The sequence below is a fragment of the Manis javanica genome, chromosome 5 (assembly GCF_040802235.1).
Source record: "Manis javanica isolate MJ-LG chromosome 5, MJ_LKY, whole genome shotgun sequence".
Lineage (NCBI taxonomy): Eukaryota > Metazoa > Chordata > Mammalia > Pholidota > Manidae > Manis > Manis javanica.
In genome coordinates, this window is record NC_133160.1 from 20,984,439 (window position 1) to 21,005,111 (window position 20,673).

The following is a 20,673-nucleotide window of genomic DNA, read 5'->3' on the forward strand; positions in this document are numbered from 1 at the left end:
AGGACACCAACATTCCCTCACCCCCAGCAGGCTTTCTCCACCGAGTACATAATCCCTCCACGCCTGGGCCACCTCTCCAGGGACACACAGCAATTACTCTCTCCAGCTGGCAGAGAGGCTGAGGACAGGAGACTTACACCCATATAGGAGCTTAAGAACCTGAGGTCCCAAGGGACCATTTAAGGTCACAGAGTTAGTTACTATCATTTGTACTGTTCAGAGACACAGCAGAAGGAGACGAGCGCTCTCAGATGCACCGCAAGTCGAGGCAGGGCCAGGGCCAGGGCCAGGTGCGGCCCTTACAGCATCTGAGGGCCCAGTGAAGGCTCTGGCCAGCCAGCTGAGATGCCAAGGAAGGCCCCGGCGTAGGCCCTCTCACCTGTATGTCTTGTGCAGCTCTATGATCCTCTCCTCCAGCTCCCGGGTCTGGTTAGGGGCGAAGCGGAGCTCACCAACATAGTTGCCCACATGCTCCTCGGCATCATAGTCGCCCAGCTCAGCCTGCACGGCGTAGGAGCCCAGCAGGGCATGAGTGACGAAGGAGCAGGGCAACCGGCCTGTGATGATGTCTGCCCGCAGCTGCAGGCACAGGTAGTATCTGGAGATAGGGGAGAGTGGACATGGGCACAGGACCCACGCCCTCCCCAAGTGCCCCAGTCCAGCAGCCCACCGATCCACCAGAACCAAAGTGATCAGCGCTCCACTCAGCAGAAAGGGAAGATTCCTAGATACTGGCATTTCATGTGTTGCTAATTTGGGTGCATCATCTGAGATGGTTTTGTACCACTTCTGACTTTAAGCATTTTTATTCCTTTCTAGCTTTGAGGGATTTTTCCTACTGTGGGAGCATTTTTAATTCTAACTCATTTTCAAGCTAAATAGGACTACTTTGTTGGTTTGGCCATTTTTTTTTAATGTCACATATTTTTAATTATGCAGTTAATATGTTCTTATTGTGGAAAAAAATGTAAACTTTAGAAGCAACTCTGAATTTCCCCTTGATGTCCTTTCTGAGTCCTCATCCTCTCTCCACAGAGGTCACCCATTGTCCGTGTGAAGTCCTAGAACTTCTTCCCCAAAGGACATACAGAAATGCATGTGGTTTTGATTCATGGGTGTTTTTAACATATCAATGATATCAAACACTACATCTGATTCTACAGCTGCTTTTTCACACCCGACTATGTGCCTAGAGACCTTCCCAGGTCAGCTCATGCGACTGGACCTCATTCATTTTAACTCCTGCACCATATTCCACAGCCTCGATGGACTTATTGGCCAATGTTTCCTCAAAACATTTTTATTTTGCCTCCAGCTCTAAGTGAATTGTCTGAAAACAAATTGACTTAAAAGAAACATTTCCATCCGCTAGGCCATGATTTTTTATAACTTTTATACATACTTGGATGATTTTACAATTTTTAGAACCACTTTAAGTCATTTTTTTGTTGCTTTTTCAGCTATCGTGTATTCTTTTTTTTAATGTTTCAGTTCATTCCCAGGCAGTGATGCCTCCTTGCCCATTTTGCTAGTTCGCCTTTTTTCTCCTCAATTGCCTATTTCTTTTCCTTTTAAGTAGCTTTTACTTAGTATAATCTTTACTGCAATTTGAACTGAAGCTCTACAAAAAGTATGTGCAACCTCAGTGTGTGCTCAGAGCCAAGGCCCAGGCTGAGTCAGTAGCAGCTCCAACATTAGAGGCACCAAGTATGGGCTTATGGGCATTTTGTTCAGGTCTAAAAACCTGGAAATCACTCTGACCAATATTTCATTTCAACTGATCATTTTGAGCAGTTTATTCTGGGCCTAAATATTTTTTACTAAATCAGCTGCTACCACCACCCCAACTCTTGAGGTCACTCATTGCTGGGCAGAGCTAATTTCCATCTTGGTGCCCCTGAGGGCCTAAGACCCAGAGACTGGCACAAAGAGGAAAGGCACCAGTGAGGCAAGACCAGAGGGATGGGGACTGAGCTGGTCTAAGGCTCTCAGCCCTCTTGGGAATGTAGTCCAGACCCTGCTGCTGAATCCTGGCTCCAAGCAGATCTCAGGGTTTAGAGCAGAGCCAAAGAGGTAAGGCCTTGGGCCTGGTCTGTTCCAGAGACAGCTGTTTTATCTTCCAAGGACAGAGGCAGGAACTTGAACTTAGCCCATTGTCTGGCCAACAGGCAGCTGACATAACAGAGGGAACCAGTGGGAGAGAGAAACTGGTTTAGTAGCCCCTTAATAACTCCAAGCCCACACCTTATTGTTGGTGGGCACACAGGGCCAGCACACGGACAGTACAGTCCCAGGATATCGTGAAGTGAGACTAGCCCTTTAGAAGGAGCTTAGATAAAGACAAGGGCCTCTCCCTGTTCTAGTTTACAGAGGCAGACTGAACCCCATAGAAACTCTCATCTGGAAGGATGCTTTGTACCCCCTCCAGTCTTCAAGCCACTTTACCTACTGGCCTTAAGACACAATGAGATACACACATAATCCATGTTCAGCAGCCATGTTCACCTCCATGGGGTCACATGCCTTATTTGACCCCCACATTCCTGATGGGTGCACAGAGAAGCACACAGGAACAAACGCCCACATGGGAAGGCATCTGCATGCTATTCCCTCTTTATCCCCAAAGTCCAAAAACAGTGGTTTACCCAGCACATCAGCCTTCAGTTGTGTTTGGCTTGTCCCAAATGATGGCCCAGACCATGATCCTAAAAAGTTTTTAATCAGTTGCCAATGCTTAAAAATTGTGGTTTTTACTCTCAAATCTGTTTCACTTCAACGACTGGGCCCAATTCCCACATGACAGTGATTGCCCAAGCTGAACAGCAACTGCTTCAGAGGGCATCTGTCCTCCTGAATTCACACTGTGCCCACTGCTTCCTGTGACACCGCCCCTTCTGAAGTCAAGAATCAGCTGCCATTGGCCACTCTTTGCATCACTTTCTCTTGCAGTGAGTCAGCTTCCTTCGTTGATGCTGTCTGCCTGGCCTTGGCGGACATCTGAGTTTGCTTCCACCATCATATACTGCCCTGTGTGCCCCAGGGCCAGGTGCCCTCAACCCTAGACACACAGCCAGCATGCCCACTCCCCGCCCTCCATGGCCCTCACCTTGTGATGTCTTCTGTCAGCTGGGCAGGGTCAGGGGGGTAGAACTTGACTGTGAAGGCAAAATTCCAGGGGCTGCCTGAGAAGAGATGGGGGAAATATCAGAGAAACCCCATCATCCCAGTGGGTGACCCAGATGCACCATCCTATGGGCAATTTTTCAAAGTCTTCTCCTTTCTGTAATCTGAAGAAAATCCAATCAGGGAGCTTGGAATAATAGTCCCACTTGACAGGTGAGGAGAGTGAAGCCTGCGGTAAAAGACTTGTGAGCTAGCAGTGCACAGGAAGGTAGAAAGAAAAGCAAAGGTGTCTGCCAGGCACACTGTTAGTTACTTGACAAACATTGCTTCATTAACCCTTGCACAACCCTGTGAGCAAGTCCTGTGTGTAGCCCCGTTTTGCAAATGAGGACACTGAGGCCCAGGCAGTAGAGTGGCTGGCCGAAGGTCACTCAGCTAGGAAGTGACCCAAGCTACCCGGCTCCAGAGCCCGTGCTCCCTGCTTTAAACCAAAGTCTGTGCCACGGGATGTTAATGGGAAGAAAACAAGTCCAGGAAGTACAACATCAAACAGGTTCCCTAGCCTTGGACTTCTCAGAGTCCTCATTCTGCTACTGTAAACTACAACTCTCAAAAGAGGCCACACATCATCTTACTATACTGATGGGCAGTGACTACAATGGGGTATGGGTGGGACATGAAAATATGGATGAATGCATTAACCACATTGTTTTTTCATGTGAAACCTTCATTAAAGTGTATATCAATAACACCTTAATAAAAAAATAAAATATACAAAAAAACAAGAGACCACACATTCAAGAGTTTCCAAAACTTATTTGACCTGCTATTTCCATTTTTTTACAGGGCATCCGGCCAGATTAAGGTTCCTCGGAACACACTTTGGAAAACTCTGCCATGTTATACCGTGTTGATTGAGTCCATCTCAGATGGCAGAGCTGGATTATAAACAAGATCTAAAAGGCAAAAATTATGGGCTAAAAGTAACAAAGGACATTTCACAGGGATAGATGTTAACTGCCACATTGAAATACAAAAAAAATCAATGGTACACATAGGGGAAGGTACAGAGAGAAATAAACGCTAAGGTTTTTGCAGGAAACAAGTTCTAAGAAACAGAAGAAGAGAGAACCACTTAGAGAGGAGGCCGTGGTGAAGGCCATCACCCAGAGCAAAGGTCACGGTGTCCGGACAACAGGGCACTTCAGGCTCCTGACGAAGCGAGAAAGCGAGGCCCGTCCAGGGCAAGACCAGGGTCACGCAGGGCTGGAGGCCACGCTCTCACCATCACCCTTGACCCCCCACCCCTGCATCATCACCATCGTCCCCCTACAGCTGTAATGTCTCCACCACTTACTATGTGCTGGTAACTTTGCTTGTTAAGAACTTAATGTGCACGTGAGGATTTAATCTTCGTAATGAGTCTGAGGTAGGCTTTTCTTTTTGTATGTGAAGATTCTGAGAGGATAAGTCACTCTTCTAGGGTCACTCAGCTAGTCAGCAGTGGAGAACAGGGGTCTAACCTCTGATTATCTGACCCAAAACCCAGGCTCCTGAGCCCGGCTGACTCCATGGAAGCAGCAGCCTCAGGCAAACAATCCGTCTCAGAAATAACAGTAATGCTACTAGGGGCCACTGTGTACAGGCTCCATTCTGGGTATTGCCACATAAGAACTCACTTAGTCCTCACAATAAACCTAAAGGTAAGTACTATCATCACCCCTACTTTATAGATGAGGAGACTGAGGCACAGAACAATTCAGCAACACGAAAAGTAGTTTTGGAGTCAGGATTCAAATCCAGGCAGTCTGACTCCAGTGTGTGTCTCTGTAACCATCACACCAGACTGCTCAGGGAAGTGCCCACAAGGTACCATGTGCTGTCCACACATACTTCATTTAGCAGCCACCCCCACCTGGTGAAGCGGGAATCACTAATCCACCTGCCAAGGACAAGCAGAAGCACAGAGAGGTGGAGGAATTGTCCCAGGGCCCTAGGTGACGGGCACTGAGATTTGGGAGAACTATACCCAACTCTGAAGCCCAGGACACAAGGATTCATGCCACCTGCAGGAGGCTGAAGGGCTCCCACCAAGAAAGGGAGCAAGGAATTGCTCCACGGGGGCTCCAGAAGGCACAGTGGGATGAATGGGTGGATGTGTGCACAGGGGTGAGGATGGAGACTGTGGCTCTACTGAAGGAACTCGCTCCTTGATGACTTAACCTGGGTGCAAAGAGTGACTGTTCATGACGCCTGGGCTGTGCTGGCTGGGACCGGAGATGGAGGACTGACTCTCTACCCTGGGAACGGATGCTAAGGCCAGATGCTGGCAGCCGCTTCTCCTTTCCGAGCTGCTGGTCCTTCTCAAGTACTGCACACTTGGCCACCTGCATGTGTTCAATCCTTTCAGGCATGAGAGGCAGGCCTTACAGCCATGCTGGGGCTCCTGGGCGCAGCCTGAAGCCCAGGCCTGAGACCCCACCGGCACCAGAGGAGCATGCTCCATCTGCATGCTTGCCTCTTTGTCTCCAACTGACAGGAGCCTGCAGGAAGAATTCCTCCAGCCCCCTCCCTCAGAGTCAGCTGGCATCCCTGGGCCCAGCTGCCTGCTGTCATGGCAACGGGCTCTGCTACAGTTTTCCAGCCCAGGGACCAAGAAGTCCAAGCAGAGCCAAGCGGGAGGGCCCCCAGTGGAGGCATCTCTGCTTCTAGCCTCCAAGTCTCCGCCTACCGCACGCCACCGGGCTGAGGCCCCCTACCTCCCCCTTCTGCCATTTGAAGGCTGTTCCACCTCTCCCAACATGCCTTTTCTCTCTGGGCCAGAAAGGACAGGTTGTTGGCCTGCTTATCTGTTTTCACCCCAGGCCTCGAAAAGAGTACAGGATGGTGTTGGGAGGCCAGCGCTCAAGACCTGGCTCAGCCAATACTTTGGTCTGTGACCTTGAGTAAGTAACTGGCTCTCTCTGGGCCTTAGTCACCCATCGTTAATACAGAGGTTGGCCAAGACCAGGATGGGCCTGGCTTTCACCCCACATGTAACTCCTGTCAGTGGGCACTGCCTTGGAGTGCTGTGTGGATGAGGATTCCGAGTTGAGTCAAGGGTCACTGATCACCAAAGTCTGCCCTGGCCCTGGCGGGTGTTTTTGGCCCTCAGTCTGTTCCTTTGCCCTAGATGCTACTTCAGGCCCCTTCTAGGACTGACACCAGTGCACCTGTGGTTCCTCTACTAACCTGCTGTGTGGCTCTAGACAGTCACTTCTCTTGTCCTGGTCGCCAGCTCATCACCTACAAAGTGTCCTACCTTCCACAGTATCTGCCACGTGCAGCAAAGCAGCTCGTGGGTCTGAAGGCACTTTTCAAAGTGGGAACAGCACAACCGGGGCCTCTGTGGCCTGGAGCTCCCGCCCACCCCACCTCCCACCACGTTCCCAGCCACAGCAGGCCACTCACTCCGGATCTGCTTCTTGATTTCCTTGGAGGGGTCCAGCCAGTTCTGAAAAAGAAGATAGAGTTCTTTAGAGGAAAGACAGGGAGAAGAGATAGGGCCAAGGGAGAGAAACATCTGGGAATGGCCTCTCAACAGTCCCTGGTGGGGACCACCCTTCTCTGGCTGAGTTTTCCCTGGGATTAGGAGGTGAGGGAACGAGGCCTAAATTCACTACAGGGCTTGGGATCTGGGGCCCTGAGGCTGCCAGTGCTCTGAGGGAGGATGGTGGACAGGGAATGCAGCTGCGGTGGGGCTCGTGGGAAGGAGGAAACCCTGACAGGAGTGCCCCGAGGGCAGGGAAGTGGCGCTAAGATGGGTGTCTTGGTCCCCCGGAGCCACGTCATGGCTCCCCAGACACCCGTCTGGGAGTGACATGCAGGTCCCTGAGAAAGGACTGGGAGGGAGTAGGGGGTTAGGGACAGAGAACCTAGGACAGACAGGGCTGGCTGAACTTTGGGAATGCACAGGACTGAGGGCAGCCACGGGATGTGGCCAGGACTACAGCCATCTGAGGAAGAGTGCCCCCATAGCAGGCCTCCCTTGCCAGGCCCGCTCCCCAGCCCAGGTACCTTCTGGCTGTCGGCATCACAGAAGGTCAGGCCGAAGTAGTCCTTCTCCAGGAGATTGAGGTGCTCACAGACCAGGTCAAACAGTACCTGGCCCCGGCCATGTTTCTGAATAGGAGAGCAAATCTGCTGTGAGGCTGGAACACACCTCAGCGTGGGGCAGGGAGACAGCCCCGGCTGCCCCAAAACAACTGGGAAACCCCCACAAGCCTTGCAGTGTCTGGAAAGGATTTCAGCACTCCTGCCACCCACTGGGCCCTGCTCCCCAAGCCCTAAGGGATCCTGGGGTAACACAAAGCCAGCTCAACACCTGCCTTCACTGAAGCCCTGCTGGGGTCCTCCTGGACCTCAGCCCAGTTTGGGGGGAAGTTGGAGTAGGGGTGGGGAGTGACTGATTTCTGCTTCCTTTATAGTGATTATGAGGAGGAGGCTAACTTTGAACCAAGGAGCAGAAAACCAAAAGTCTAAGTGTTGGGTGTCACAGAAAGAGAAGAGGTGCCCAAAATATGAGGGATGTGGAGAGGGGAGAAGGGGAGAGCCCAGGACTCAGGGTCACAGTGTGACTCCCCTTGCCCAGCCCCTCCCCTAGCACGAAGTCTGAGTGATATCCAGCGTCGCCCAGCCTTCTCCCATACAACCAGCCTTGCACCTCTCTGCACCACCATCTGGGCCTCAGGATTCAGAAGGACAAAGGCCAGAACATGGGTGAGTCCCCCAAGTCAAGGAGTGGGTCCAGTGTGAGTAGAAGAGAAGCGTAGGAGATATCCCTTTCTTTTGTCCAGGACTAGTCAAGGTCTGCACCCTGAAAACCTTCTATATAAGAAATAAACAACAAAAAGGAACAATCCTGCAGAGAAGAAGGACCCAGACCACCAGTGCTCAGAATTAAGCCAAGAGCCTTAAGACCAGGGCGTGGGGAGAAAGGAGGGCAGCTCCCACAACTCTCAGCAGCAAGGCCACCTTCTGGAGTCTTTCACACACAGGGAGAGGGCCAGGCATGGTGCCCAGACTGGGGTAGACCTTTGAAGTGGGTGAGTAAGAAGAGTTCATAATTAGGGTGTCAGTCCTAGCCCGCACAGGGAAGGGAGATGCTAAATGTGGGGCCAGGAGGGCTGGCCAAAGACAGGGGGCATCTTCCCTGCCACCTACTCTGGGGCGGGACCACACCGCAGGGTTCCTATGTGGCCTGGGTGAGAAAGTCCTCAATGGGCTGCCTCCCTACACCTGGGGACAACCATACCATGGAACCTCAGGACGGACCACTTGATCCTGGTGCCCCGGACAGGGGCGTTCACAACAGAGAACTCTTCTCTCTACTCCATAAATACATAAAAATGATTCTAGCTGAAACACTGGCGCTTACTGGGTGAGAATAAAGAGCCTGGTTCCTAGGCCTACTGGCTAGAGATCAGCTCTTAGATGGTAGCTCCTTGCTGAGGTATAGCTACCCAGAGAAAACTTTTTCTGGTGCCAGCCCTGTGCCTCATCTAATTCTATTTGCAATCATAACCCCCCTTTGGGCCTCAGTGCCACTATCTGCACAAAGGAGGGCTGGCCAGGTTCTCTCTCCAGGTTGCAGCACTTAGTCAGGACTCCATGAAGAATGGATATCCTCTGGCTTGGCACAGGCTGAGGGCACACAGAAGCCTGCCCTGGCTCTGAGGCCAGTTTCTGGGGGTGGGGGCTTGTGGCACTGGACACTCCATACCTCCACCTCACACTCGTACTCAGAGGCATCGAGCAGAGTGACTTGGCAGATGGCACTCTTGTATTTCTTGGCAATCTTCTGGGGCGATTTCTGGGCCTTGCTGGGCGTGGTCCTCTCTGACAGGCCATCAGCCTCCCCGTAGTCCTTCTCTTCCATGTCTAGGCTCTGTAGTTCCAACCAATGGAAGACTTGGGTCAGTGGGCTTGAAACCATAGCCGTTCAACCAAATGAGATGTAATAATGAAGCAGCTAGGGCTAAGACAAGACCCCTTGATAAGAGCCACTGCCCTCCAACATCCCCGGGTGACAAGGGTCTATGGTTGGTGTGTCCAGGAGGAGAGACAGAGCTCTCATATGAATGGGGTGGGCTCGTGTGGGGTATAGGCAGCCTGTGCAGGGAGCAGCATCCCACAAAGTCGAGCCCAGTGGCCAGAGCCGACCCGTCTCCCCAGAGTCATGAGTCATCAGGGCATTCGTCTGGTCTCCTCCTTCTGAGTCTGTCACTGGGTCTAACATGAGGCTGAGAACTAGCAGACTGATCTAATGGAGCAAAGGGAGGTCACAGCCCCGCCCACTAGTAATGACTTGGCCACAACACCCTCAATGACATGGTCCTGGGTCGCGCCCCTGCCCTCTCTGGGCCTGTGGTGAATTAAGGAAGGTGTGAATTCGATGGCTAGAAGAGTCCCTTACCTGTTTACAATGATGGACTTTGTTTTGGGGTCATACTGGGTTTGCTAAGCTAGCATGGACAGGTTCAGGGGATAGGAAAATAAGGTTGAAAGAACACAGGTTTTCGAAATCAGATCTAGATTTGATTTCTACCTCTTTATAGCAGTGGGACCCTGGGTAACTTACTTCATCCTGCTGAAACTCTGTTTCCCCAAGTGTAAAATGGGGAAATTAACAGTTACCCTCTTATGTTTGGAAGAATTAAATATAAAAATGAACACAATGCCCCTGGTACAGTGCTTGGCATGTAATGGGCTAGTAATAAAATCTCAGTCTTCTTCTCTCCCTCCTGAGAACTGGTTCTTGAAGACTAGTTGGGTGGGAAGAGGGTTGCCCATGCGCTCTGGCACATACCTGTTCAGCAGGCCGAGTGTCCTGCTGGGGTGGATGCTTCTCATTGAAGTTGGCCTCGGGGTGGCTGTGGCCTGTGGGGGTCACAGGGGTGGTCGTGGCGGCGGCTGCCTCAGGCTGCTGCGGGGCCTCCTCCTGAGCCTTCTTCACCTCAGAATCGGGGCCTGTCTCTGTTGTCATGGTGACCAGCACGCCTGCATTGGCATGAAGGAGAGTATGTGACAGGGTAAAGTGACAGCGATGGTGTGACAGAACAGAGCAAGGGCAACAGGAACCACATGCCAAGAGAGACAGATGGAGACAAATGGGCAAAGAGCAGCAGAGAGAAGGAAAGAGGCAGGAGGGAGAGACAGAGGAAGTAGGAATGAGGAGTCATGGAAAGTGAGGGGTTAATGGCAGCACCCACAGTCACAGAACCCCCTTGTGTCCATATAGCTGCTGAGGGACTCCAATCTCTTGGCCTGGATCTGGAACCAGGACCCTTCCTAGGGAGGGTGAGAGTCTCTTCAGGGAGCTCCACTCTGCCAAGAGCACAAGGGACAGTCAGTGGTCACCTCCAGGCAGGCCCTTGGCCAGGCTGCCTCTCTAACCCCGGCACCCGGCACACTGTAGTCCCTCAGCAAATGTTGAATAAACTCAACTCAACCAAAAAAGCCCTGGGCTTCCAGGCCCTTCTGACACTGACTTAGGGCAAGGCTCTTCATGCCACTAGCCTCACTAATTCCTGCCCTGCTGACTTTACAGGGATATTGTCAGGATGGATCCAAAAGGATAAGACCAGAAGGCACTCTAAAAAAAGCATAGCCTTGGTGATATAAAAGTCAGCGGAATTGGGCTCAGGTCCTGGGTCTGCCCCAAATGGAACAGTCACTTCATCTCACTCATCCAAGAAGTAAGTGACTTAGAGAAATTATCTCTAGGACAGGCTATTCTTATCATTTTACCATTGAAGCAGGAAATGAAGAGAGTTCAGTGAATGAAGGATCTATTGCCCAGATATTCTGTTGGAATAAGCAAACTGCAAAGAGAAAAAATGGCATGGCCCCATTTTTATATTTAAAAAGCAAAGCGATAACCTCAACAATACATCTGCCTGTTTGTACACATGTAGTAAAAGATCTGAAAGGATACTCACCAAGCTATTAAGAAAGGTTAATAATTTGAAAGTAGATAAAGGAAAATGAGACAATTCCATGGGGAGGAATAAGAGAACTTCACTTTTTACTTTATATACTTTGGAATTACTTGCATAATTTTAAATATACACATATATTTTTAAACTCATGAGTTAAGTTTAAAAGGGCAAAAGCACCCAATCATGACCCCAATAAGTAAAGTCTCCAAAAAAAAAGTATGGAGCTAAAACCTGGGTAACAAAGAAATGGGCAGGATCCCTTACCCCAGAGTCTATAAAGCCTTCCTCTAAATATGTCATATTAAATGAGAAAGATCCAGACTAGACCTGGCAGGTCCCTCCCAGGCTCTCTCACAGGAGGCCTCTAAAGAGCCAACAGACAGACCGACCCCGGATCCCTCCTGGGCTATGCCCACATGTCTCTACCCTATAGTCCCTTTGTATTCTTTGGTTTCTCTCCCTGAAATCCAGGCAGCACCAGCTTGGCCCAAAGTCAAGTGCACTGGGCAGAAAGTCAGGAGCCCTGAGCCCCCCACAAGGCCACACAAGAGGTGTAGGGCCCTGGGCAACCCACAAGGGTGCTCGCTCCCCACCAAGTGGATAATGAACAGAACACTTCGTAGGCTGGCACAGCATAAGTGACACAGTTTGTTGTTATTGATGCTATTAAGATATAAAATGAGGAGCAGGGGAAAGCCTTGGTCCACACTGCCTCATCCCCACCCAGAAATGCATTCCACTCAGGTCACTGCCCTGGGCTTTCCAGGCTAACTTAAAGCCACAGTTAAATAAGGCCTCTCTGTCACTTATGTGACACCAAGTGCAGACTCTGTGCCGGGACACAAGGCATCAGGAGCTGCTCCAGGGGAGCTCACAGCCTCATAGGTCAAACTGAGACTTGTCTGCCTGGGTCTGGATCTCATTTAAGCCTATATTTGAGCTTATCTGCCACCATGCTAGATAAGGCCTATAGGGAAGAGCCCTTAAAATGAATACTTATTTTTTGCTTAAAAAAAAAAGGGACCCAGAGACTAATCTGTATGTTTTCTGCTGTGAGAAGCAGAATCCACATGACCCTCAGGGGCCAGTAGACCAGATGCTCTGGCACATCTACTCCTCCGCCTGCTTCAGTCTGCTTTCAATCAGGCTCTCTGAACCTTCCCTGGGCCTGAGTCTTCTTGGAAACAGCCAAGAGAGCAATCCTACCCAACATCCCAGCGCTGCCTGCCTGGGTCCCCAGCACAGCCTGCTGGCAGCGAGCACCTGGTGCTAGCAGAGCCTCGGGCGAGAGGGCCTGGGAGCCTCGGATATAAGACAGTCTCTCCTTCTATTACAGGTGAGACCCAGAGAGCAAAAGACTTGAATGACAGTCATCTCCCCAGGTTTTCCCTGATCCCCCCTGCCCACTCTCCTCCCCATCCAGCCTCCAACTCCCCACATTCTAGCTCCAGGGCCATTACGCTTCCCACTGCACTTTGCTGCCTCAAGCAAACCTCAACAGAATCAACTCCAAGGAGAAAAGCACTCAGGCCCAGGCTGGCAGCCCAGGAGGTGGCATGAGCCACCAATGAACCCCCCACCCAGGGGCTGGCTAGACACATGATGGCTCATCCACTCTACAGAGTCAAAAAAGATGATGGATGTGAAGATCATGGAAAATATCTAAATGAAAAGGCAAGATACACAACAGTTCATACAGATTGACCCTATTTTGATTTATATATATGCACAGATACAGAAAATTAAAAAAAGTAGTAACTATGGTTGTTTCTAGAGTATAGATTATTTTTTTCTTCTTTCATTTAACTGTAGTTCTCAACATTAAAAAAAGTTATAGGTTAAAAATAAAATTTTCTGATGGCACATGGCTTGGTATGCCAGGATGAGAAGGATAATAAAAGTCTGCTTAAACTTATAAAAACATTTATGAGTTAAAAAAGAAAAATAACATTATTTGCTTAAAACCCATGAGGAGATTCTTCTTTATTTCACAAGTCCAGGGAAAATGGCATGACGCTCTCCCCAGGCCACAGGAAGTGAGCCAAGAACCTGGTCTTCTGCCACAGCCAGTCATGCAGGCATAGTTCTGCCCAGGCCCAGGTCAGCACAGACTGAGGTTGCCCGCTGGGTAGCCTGCAGGGGACCCAGTGGAAGCATGTGCTGGTACCTGTGGAGCTCACTGCAACACAGAAGGAGGACACTCTTCCAGGAGGTGGTTAAACTGCCACCAGGATGTAATTTAGATTTGCCAGTGTCTGTTTCGAACTCTAGTAGAAGAGTCTGGGAACCTGTGATCAGGAGTATAGCCTCAAGTGCCCAAAGAAGGGCTTATACAGCAATGAATGGGAGATGAGGTTGAGTTAGGTTTTACAAAAAGAGAGAATTTAGACAGGTATGGCAGGAGGGCATTTGGGCTGAGTCACTATGTGGCCAAACGCCCAGAGAGGGAACCAGTAGGGCTGTACAGAGGTCACACAGGAGGCCTTGGCATCCTGATACCTCAGAATAAGAAGCCTATAAAGGTGAGCTCCAAACAGACTTGCAGATGAACAGGTTGGAGTGGGGAGAAATGAAGAAACTGGGGGTAGTTTAGGCACCCTTGCAAGACTCAGAAATGTTACTCTGCTGGAAAGAGCACAAGTCCACCACTGAGCACCGCTGTGGGCCAGGCCCGGGGTCAGGGACCTCCCACAGCCATCTCATGGACCTCTCACAGTCAGACCTAGACTCAAGGCCTGGCTCCACCGCTAGCTGACTCCATGAGCTTGGGCAAGGGACTTCACTGCTCTGAGCCTCAGTTGCCTCATCTATAAAATGGAGATACTCCTTTCTCTGTCTCAGGTTGGTGATAGAGATTCAGGAAATAACAGAGCACTTAATATGGTATGCACTCAATAAGCAATCATTAGGTTCTTAAAATTATAAACAATAATGGCAAACCATGGGGGAATCGGTGGGGTGGGTGAAGTGGACTGAGAACCAGGAGTTCAGAAGTACCTGCCAAGAACGGATGGAGAAAGATGTTCTGAGAGACAGGGGCCAGCAAGGCCAGATTGATGACACTGACAGAAAAACACAATGGATGGGATTAGAAAACAGAAAGGTCAGCCAGAGAGGTAAATGCTGACAGTGCCCAGACCAGCCCTGTCTGGAGGAGAGGGGCCCAGTGAGGCCCATCCGGGGCCAGCCCAGCAGGCTGTCAGCATCTAATGCGCTTCAACATTGCAACCACCAGCTGGCTCCCCTTCCAGGGGCATTAAGCAGCCTTTCGTGCTGTGGCTTTCCATCTGGGTGGCCTACTGGGAGAGGATGTCTCAGCCCAGACAAGGCAATATCCACTTGGCCTGTGTGCCACTCATTAAAAATGCATCAACTGGTTTATACATCAGGCCCTCCAACCAGGGTTAGCATGAATCAGCATCTCTGAATCCAATAGCTTGGATTTCTTCTTTTTCTCAAGAACACCCCCCACAGCCACTGTCCAGGCCCAAGCTACTCTCAACTCATGCCCGCATGACTGACTCAGATTCCTCTATGGACTCTCTGTGGCCACGTGGACCCACCTAAGGTTTATTGTCTACAGAGCAGACATAGGGATCTTTTCAAAACTCCAATTGGTACCTTTAAAACCTCCAATGACCTCCCATTAAATAAAATATAAACTCCTTTTCAAAGCTTATGGCCCCTGCATCTGCTCCCACTACTGCCACCATCACTGTGAGCCTGTCACACTGGCTTTCTGTCTGCTCCTCAACCACACCAGGCTTGCCCCTGCCTCAGGGCTTTCCCTTTAGCGGTCCCTCTGCATGGGCTTATCCCATCTGCTGGCATGACAGCTCCCACCCTTTAGACCTCAATCTATGTGACCCCTGACCATTCTGTCTAAAGAGGGTTTCTTCCCTTATCTTAGGTGGTTTGCTTTATATTGTTTTTGCCATTTTATCTAATTTTTATGTGTAACAATTCAGGAGCATTAATTTTGTTCACAATGTTGTGCAACAACCCCCACTGTTTATTTCCAAAATTTTTCATTACACCCAGATAGCAACTCCGTACCCATTAAGCAAACATGCTGGCATTGCAGGTTTTTTTTCATAGTAACTATCACAAATGGAACTTATATTTATTGATTCATTTATTTAGTTGTTTCTATTCCTCCTCTAGATTATAAACTCCATAAAGACAAAACTTTGTCTCATTTGCCATTATCCCTGGGGCTTAGCTCAGGTCTTGATAAACAACAGAGCTATCATTTATAGGGTTTGCTATTTGCCAGGCACTGATCTAAGCACTTTACATCAATTATAACTCGTTTAATCTTCATAACAACTTATAATAAGTACTCTCATTATCTCCATTTTATAAAAGAAGAAAGTGAAGCATTGAGAAGTTGAGTAACTTGCCCAAGATCACACCTCTAATAAATGGCAGTGCCAGAATTCAAACCCGGGGGATCTGGGGTCAGACGGTTGGGTAGATGGATAATGGACAAACATGTAGGTGAGAGGTGGATGGAAGACCAAAGAGATAATTTTTAAGTCTACTCATCTGAGGACCAGAGACCTGGGTAGCATTCACCTCAGGAGCCTTTCTGGCTACCAGCCAGCGAGCTTGTCCTGATGACTTATCAGACCTTAAGCAGCAGACTTTTCCATCCAAACTCCTGATATTATCATCCTTATTTTACTGATGAGAATACACAGGCCCGAAGAGGTATACTGATGTGCCCAAGGTCATAAGGCTGTGCCAAGTCTCTGTGGCACCCAAGTTGGTCACAAACATGCCATTTTCAGCACCCTCAGGGGGTCTGCCCTGTACCAATTTCTCCCATGGATGAGGCTGGCTAAGTAAAAATTTCCCACAATTGAACAGTAAATATACTGTGAATCAGAACCACTGTTTTCTAACTCAGTTCTGCCATTTCCCATCTGATGGGCTTCGGGGGCAAGTTATTTCCCCTTTCTGAGCATCAGTTTCTTCCTTTATCAAACAGGGATGAGAGCCCTTGTCCTCCCACTTCAGAGGAGGGCCATGTAGATAAAGGATGCTACAGAAAATGAAAGGATTCTGAAATACAAAAGTTAAAAGTCATGCTAAATACAAGGGAGAGTACATTACAAATGTTTATGACATTTATGCCAGAAACATGTCTTTGCATGTATACACAGAGCAATGGAACACCATGAAGGTACATAACAGCCAGCACATGTGTCCATGGTCGTGAACAATTACTCCTTAACCAGTAAGGCTCTCTTCTAACTAAATCTTGGACATTGATGACTTTTGCCCAGATGTTCTTAGAAATTATGAACCAGGTAGGAACTAATGGTAGAAGGAAACAGAGAGAGAGAGGACAGGGTATGGAAAACACCAAGAGAACACCAGGCAGAAAGTGAGACCCTTCTGTTCTGAAGGATGTTTTCGAAGAATCACGTTACCAAGGTAACTCTTCTTTCTTTTTGGGATGTCAGGAGGCACATCCTCCCCACCCCCGTGACACTATGTCTCCTGGACTGTTAGCCTGCATTTGCATCCCCAGATCCATGCTCCACGCAAACAAGACAGAGGCCTCCCCCTTGGACTGTCCCTTGAGCGCCCTTGCCTGATGATTTCTGGTTGGGTTTGGCCAACGGGAGGCACTGGTCAGAGGATGGAAGGAGAGAGAGGTCAGGGCAGCTCTTCCCAATTTCTCTCCCTGTGGTTCCAGATATGACTGAACCCCTCTGTGACAGCTCCCTGCACACAGGCCCAGCTAGCACTGAATTCCAGTAACACTGTTTACTCCCTCCGCTCATTCAGGTTGAAGTAAAGTTAAGAGCTTCTGTCACTGTTAGCTTATGGGTACCCCTTGTGGGTTTCCTCAATCCTTCCCACACCTTTATTAACATCCCTCAGTTGAAGCATCTGAGTGGAATTCTATTTCTCTGCCACAATCTGATTGCTCTACCTCCTACTACTAAATAGGTCTGTGAATTAAAGAGGAAGGAGAGAAGAAATTGGGAACAGGCAGTATAGTCTAGTGGTTTAGGATAAAATGGGAGACAAGTCCCTTAACCTCTCTCTACCTCAGTGTCTCCATCTGTAAAATCATGATGGTAATCTTACCTAGTTCACAGGCTTACTGTGAAAATTGAATCAGATGATGCTTGTAAAGAAAGCCCTTTAACACATGCCAAAACCCACAGTTAGTGTTCAAGAAATACTAGATATTTTCATCATTAGTGTTAAGCCCAAAGGCTGAGAGATGTTAACAGTAGCATTTCCATGCAAAAGGAGTTATAGATTGGGGGGTGGGTGCTTTCTATGGAGTTCTCTGTGTCTCACAATTTTTCTGCTATGAGCATATATTACTTTTTGTAGTCAGAAAAGAAAGAGAAAACCAGAGAGAGAGCCTATTAAGACTTATTCTTCCCATCTGGAGATGATGTTACTTTACATCAGGATTTTCCTAGTAGGGAACATTTACTTCCTTGAGTGACAATCTCAGGTGGACGTGAGCAAAATGCCTGCCTGTGATGAGGGAGGAGGGGTGCAGGCTGAGCAAGCTGCCTTTAGGGCCCTGTGCCTGTGCCACCCTCCCAGCCAGGCCAGGGGGCCCAAACAGAAGCAGAGGGGTCAAACCAGGAGCTGGGCCTTGAAGTCATTGTTATTGCTGCTCCAGTCTATATGCAGCAATGGGGAGGTGGCAATTTGTCAGAGGCTTGTGGTACCCGTGGGCACTGCATTAAATAAAACCAAGCAACATGAAGAGGCTGCCACCCGTCAGCACTGGCTTCTTGCCCAAAGGTTTCACGTGCCACTGTGGAGCCACAAACTGATGTGCAGTTGTGGGTCAGAGATCATGTGACATGCCCAGACTGCAGAGTAATAGCATCAGAAAGGAAAAATGCCTCCCGCTTGGACCACACTGCTGACTGCACTGGCCAAGGCCTCCCTGTAGCATCCTCTGAAAGCTGGGAGATGGGCTAGCTGTCTTCTGGGCTTTTCTCATTTGAGCTGCACAAGGACCACACAGGGTAGGTAGGCTTATTCTCCAGTCCAGTTTGGCTGGCCAAGGTCACACAGCTAGTCAAATAGAGTCAAGACTAGGACCAAGGTCTGCTGGCCATGGTCCCATGCTTTTCCTCCTCAATCCTGCTACATCCCACGACCTCCAACTTGCTGTCAACCACGTAACCAAAGCTACTGTTGCTCTGGATGTAGAAATAATAACAGCGGTACCAACCTCTCCCACGCACAGGGCACTTTACAATTTAAAGGATCCTTTTATAATCATCATTTTCCTTGGACCTCACTAATCAGCAGTTGGTGAGAGGGAACATGGAACAGCAGTTATAAACACGGGCTTTGGATCAGTTTGAATCCTGACTCTACTGGCTTGGGGACCATGGGCAAGTTTCTTAGCCTCTCTGAGAGCCAGTTTGAGGAAGTAAAATCAAAATAATATCCCCTACATCTCAAAGGCATTTAGTGAGAATTTTAAATGAGAATGCACATGAAGCTCACTCTAACACCACGTTTGCCATATAGTGGATACTCAAAATGACAGCAATGGCTTTCATCAGTAAGGCCATCACCACCATACAGATGGAAGAACTGAGGTTTGGAGAAAGTCAAGAACTCGTCCAAGGACGTCCAGGGGTGTAAGTAGCAGCATAGCCCAGGCAGCAGCTTACAGCATTCAAAAGGAATGTAAAAACTTCACAGGTGATCTCCATACTGGGTGGGTGAAATAAGCGCATTCCCTGGGACACCTCCACCCTTTGAGGGTGACAGAGACAGGGGCTCCTCTGAGCAGGTCAGCCCTCAGTGTCTCTGCCCCCTTGGGCCCCACTGAGAAGGGAGGAAAAGAGGTGAGAGGAGCAGGTTGAAAACACTTCCTAGCAACTCTCAAGTCTGGCAGCTTCTGACCCTCTCACACTTGGTTTTCTTTCATTGTTTAAGCACTCTTAGAGTTTACTGTCAGCATTTTTTAGAATAGAGTACAATTGGAAACAACTTTCAATGTCCATCAAGAGGCACTGGCCAAATTAGCTAGAATTTACCCATTAAAAAATGAATTACAGGGCGGGAGCCAAGATGGCGGCGTGAGTAGAGCAGTGGAAATCTCCTCCCAAAAACACATAGAGCTATGAAAATATAACAAAGAAAAATCTTCCTAAAATAGAGACCACAGGACACAGGACAACATCCAGACCACATCCACACCTGCAAGAACCCAGCGCCTTGTGAAGGGGGTAAGATACAAGCCCCAGCCCGGCGGGACCCGAGCGCCCCTCCCCCCGGCTCCCGGCGGGTGGAGAGAAACCGGAGCAGTTTTTTTTTTTTTGGCGAGCGCTTTTTGGAAGCCTTAGAGGGACGGGCCCCCGTTGCTGGGGAGGCAGGGTGGCGGGACTGGTGAGGAGGTGCCTGGGAACGGCGCCGGAGGACAAAGAATATCCCGCGTTTCTCCCTGCGAGACCTGGGGGCGGGTGCCTGAGACCAGTGCCTGAGGACGGAGGAGGTCGCGCGTTTTTCCCCTTTTTTTTTTTTTCTCTTTTTGGCAAGCGCTTTTTGGAAGCCTTGAAGGGACGGGGACCCCAGTGCTAGGGAGGCACGGTGGCGGGACTGGTGATCGGGTGGCTGGGACCGGCGCCTGAGGACAAAGAATATCCCCCGTTTTTCCCTGCGGGACCGGTGGGCGGGTGCCTGAGACCGGCACTTGAGGACAGAGGAAATCGCGCGTCTTTCCCCTTTTTTTTTTCTCTTTTCTGCGAGTGCTTTTTGGAAGCCTAAAAGGGACAGGGACCCCGGTGCTAGGGAGGCAGGGCGGCGGGACTGGTGAGCGGGTGCCTGGGACCGGCACCTGAGGACAAAGAATATCCCGCATTTTTCCCTGTGGGACAGGTGGGTGGGTGCCTGAGACCAGCACCTGAGGACGGAAGAAATCGCGCGTTTTTCCCCTTTTTTTTTCTCTCATTTTGCCAAGTGCTTTTTGGAAGCCTTGAAGGGACAGGGACCCCGGTGCTAGGGAGGCAGGGCGGCAGGACTGGTGAGCGGGTGCGTGGGACCAGTGCCTGAGGACCAAGAATATTGAGCGTTCCTTCCCTGCGGGACCGGTGGGTGGGTGCTTTTTGGAAGCCTTGAAAGGACAGGGACCCTGGTGCTAGGGAGACAGGGCAGCAGGACCAGTGAGCGGGTGCCTGGGACCGGCACCTGAGGAAAAAAAAAAAAAAAAATCGCGTGTTTTTTCTTTTTTTTTTCCTTTCTGTTCCCTCTCTCATTGTTGCTGTTGTTGTTTTGGTTTGGAGAGTGCTTTTTGGAAATCTTAAAGGGGCAGGACAGGTCACTTAGACCAGAAGCAGGGAATCTGGGGATCTCTGGGCACTCTAACCCCCTGGGCAGCAGGGAGCACAGAGGCCCCTTACGGAGATAAATAGTCTCCTGGCTGCTCCCCCTCTAACGGGGCTCCACCATTTTGGAGGAACAGCCCCAGCCAGGCCAAGCCCACAGTAACAGTGGAGATAAACCCCAAAGCAACTGGGCAGGAAGCAGAAGCCCTGTCTGCGCACAGCTGCCCAGCACAAGCCAC

At 49.7% G+C, this 20,673-nt stretch overlaps 1 protein-coding gene across 21 annotated transcripts in view; it reads right to left on the minus strand.

Annotated features, from left to right (window-relative positions):
• EPB41L1 (erythrocyte membrane protein band 4.1 like 1) overlaps positions 1–20,673 on the minus strand; it is a 156,007-nt gene that overhangs the window by 39,540 nt on the left and 95,794 nt on the right. For 20 of the 21 annotated variants that reach the window (XM_017663557.3, XM_037012730.2, XM_037012729.2 and 17 more), the window contains 6 exons: positions 9,971–10,161; positions 8,885–9,049; positions 7,180–7,284; positions 6,574–6,616; positions 3,107–3,182; positions 380–598 (listed from right to left, as the gene is read on the minus strand). In XM_017663557.3, coding sequence (XP_017519046.3) covers positions 380–598; positions 3,107–3,182; positions 6,574–6,616; positions 7,180–7,284; positions 8,885–9,049; positions 9,971–10,147 — 785 coding nt within the window. In that variant the 5' untranslated portion in view covers positions 10,148–10,161. Of the gene's footprint in view, positions 1–379; positions 599–3,106; positions 3,183–6,573; positions 6,617–7,179; positions 7,285–8,884; positions 9,050–9,970; positions 10,162–10,373; positions 10,535–20,673 lie in introns of those variants that run through there. The other variant, XM_017663552.3, reaches the window with a different exon arrangement.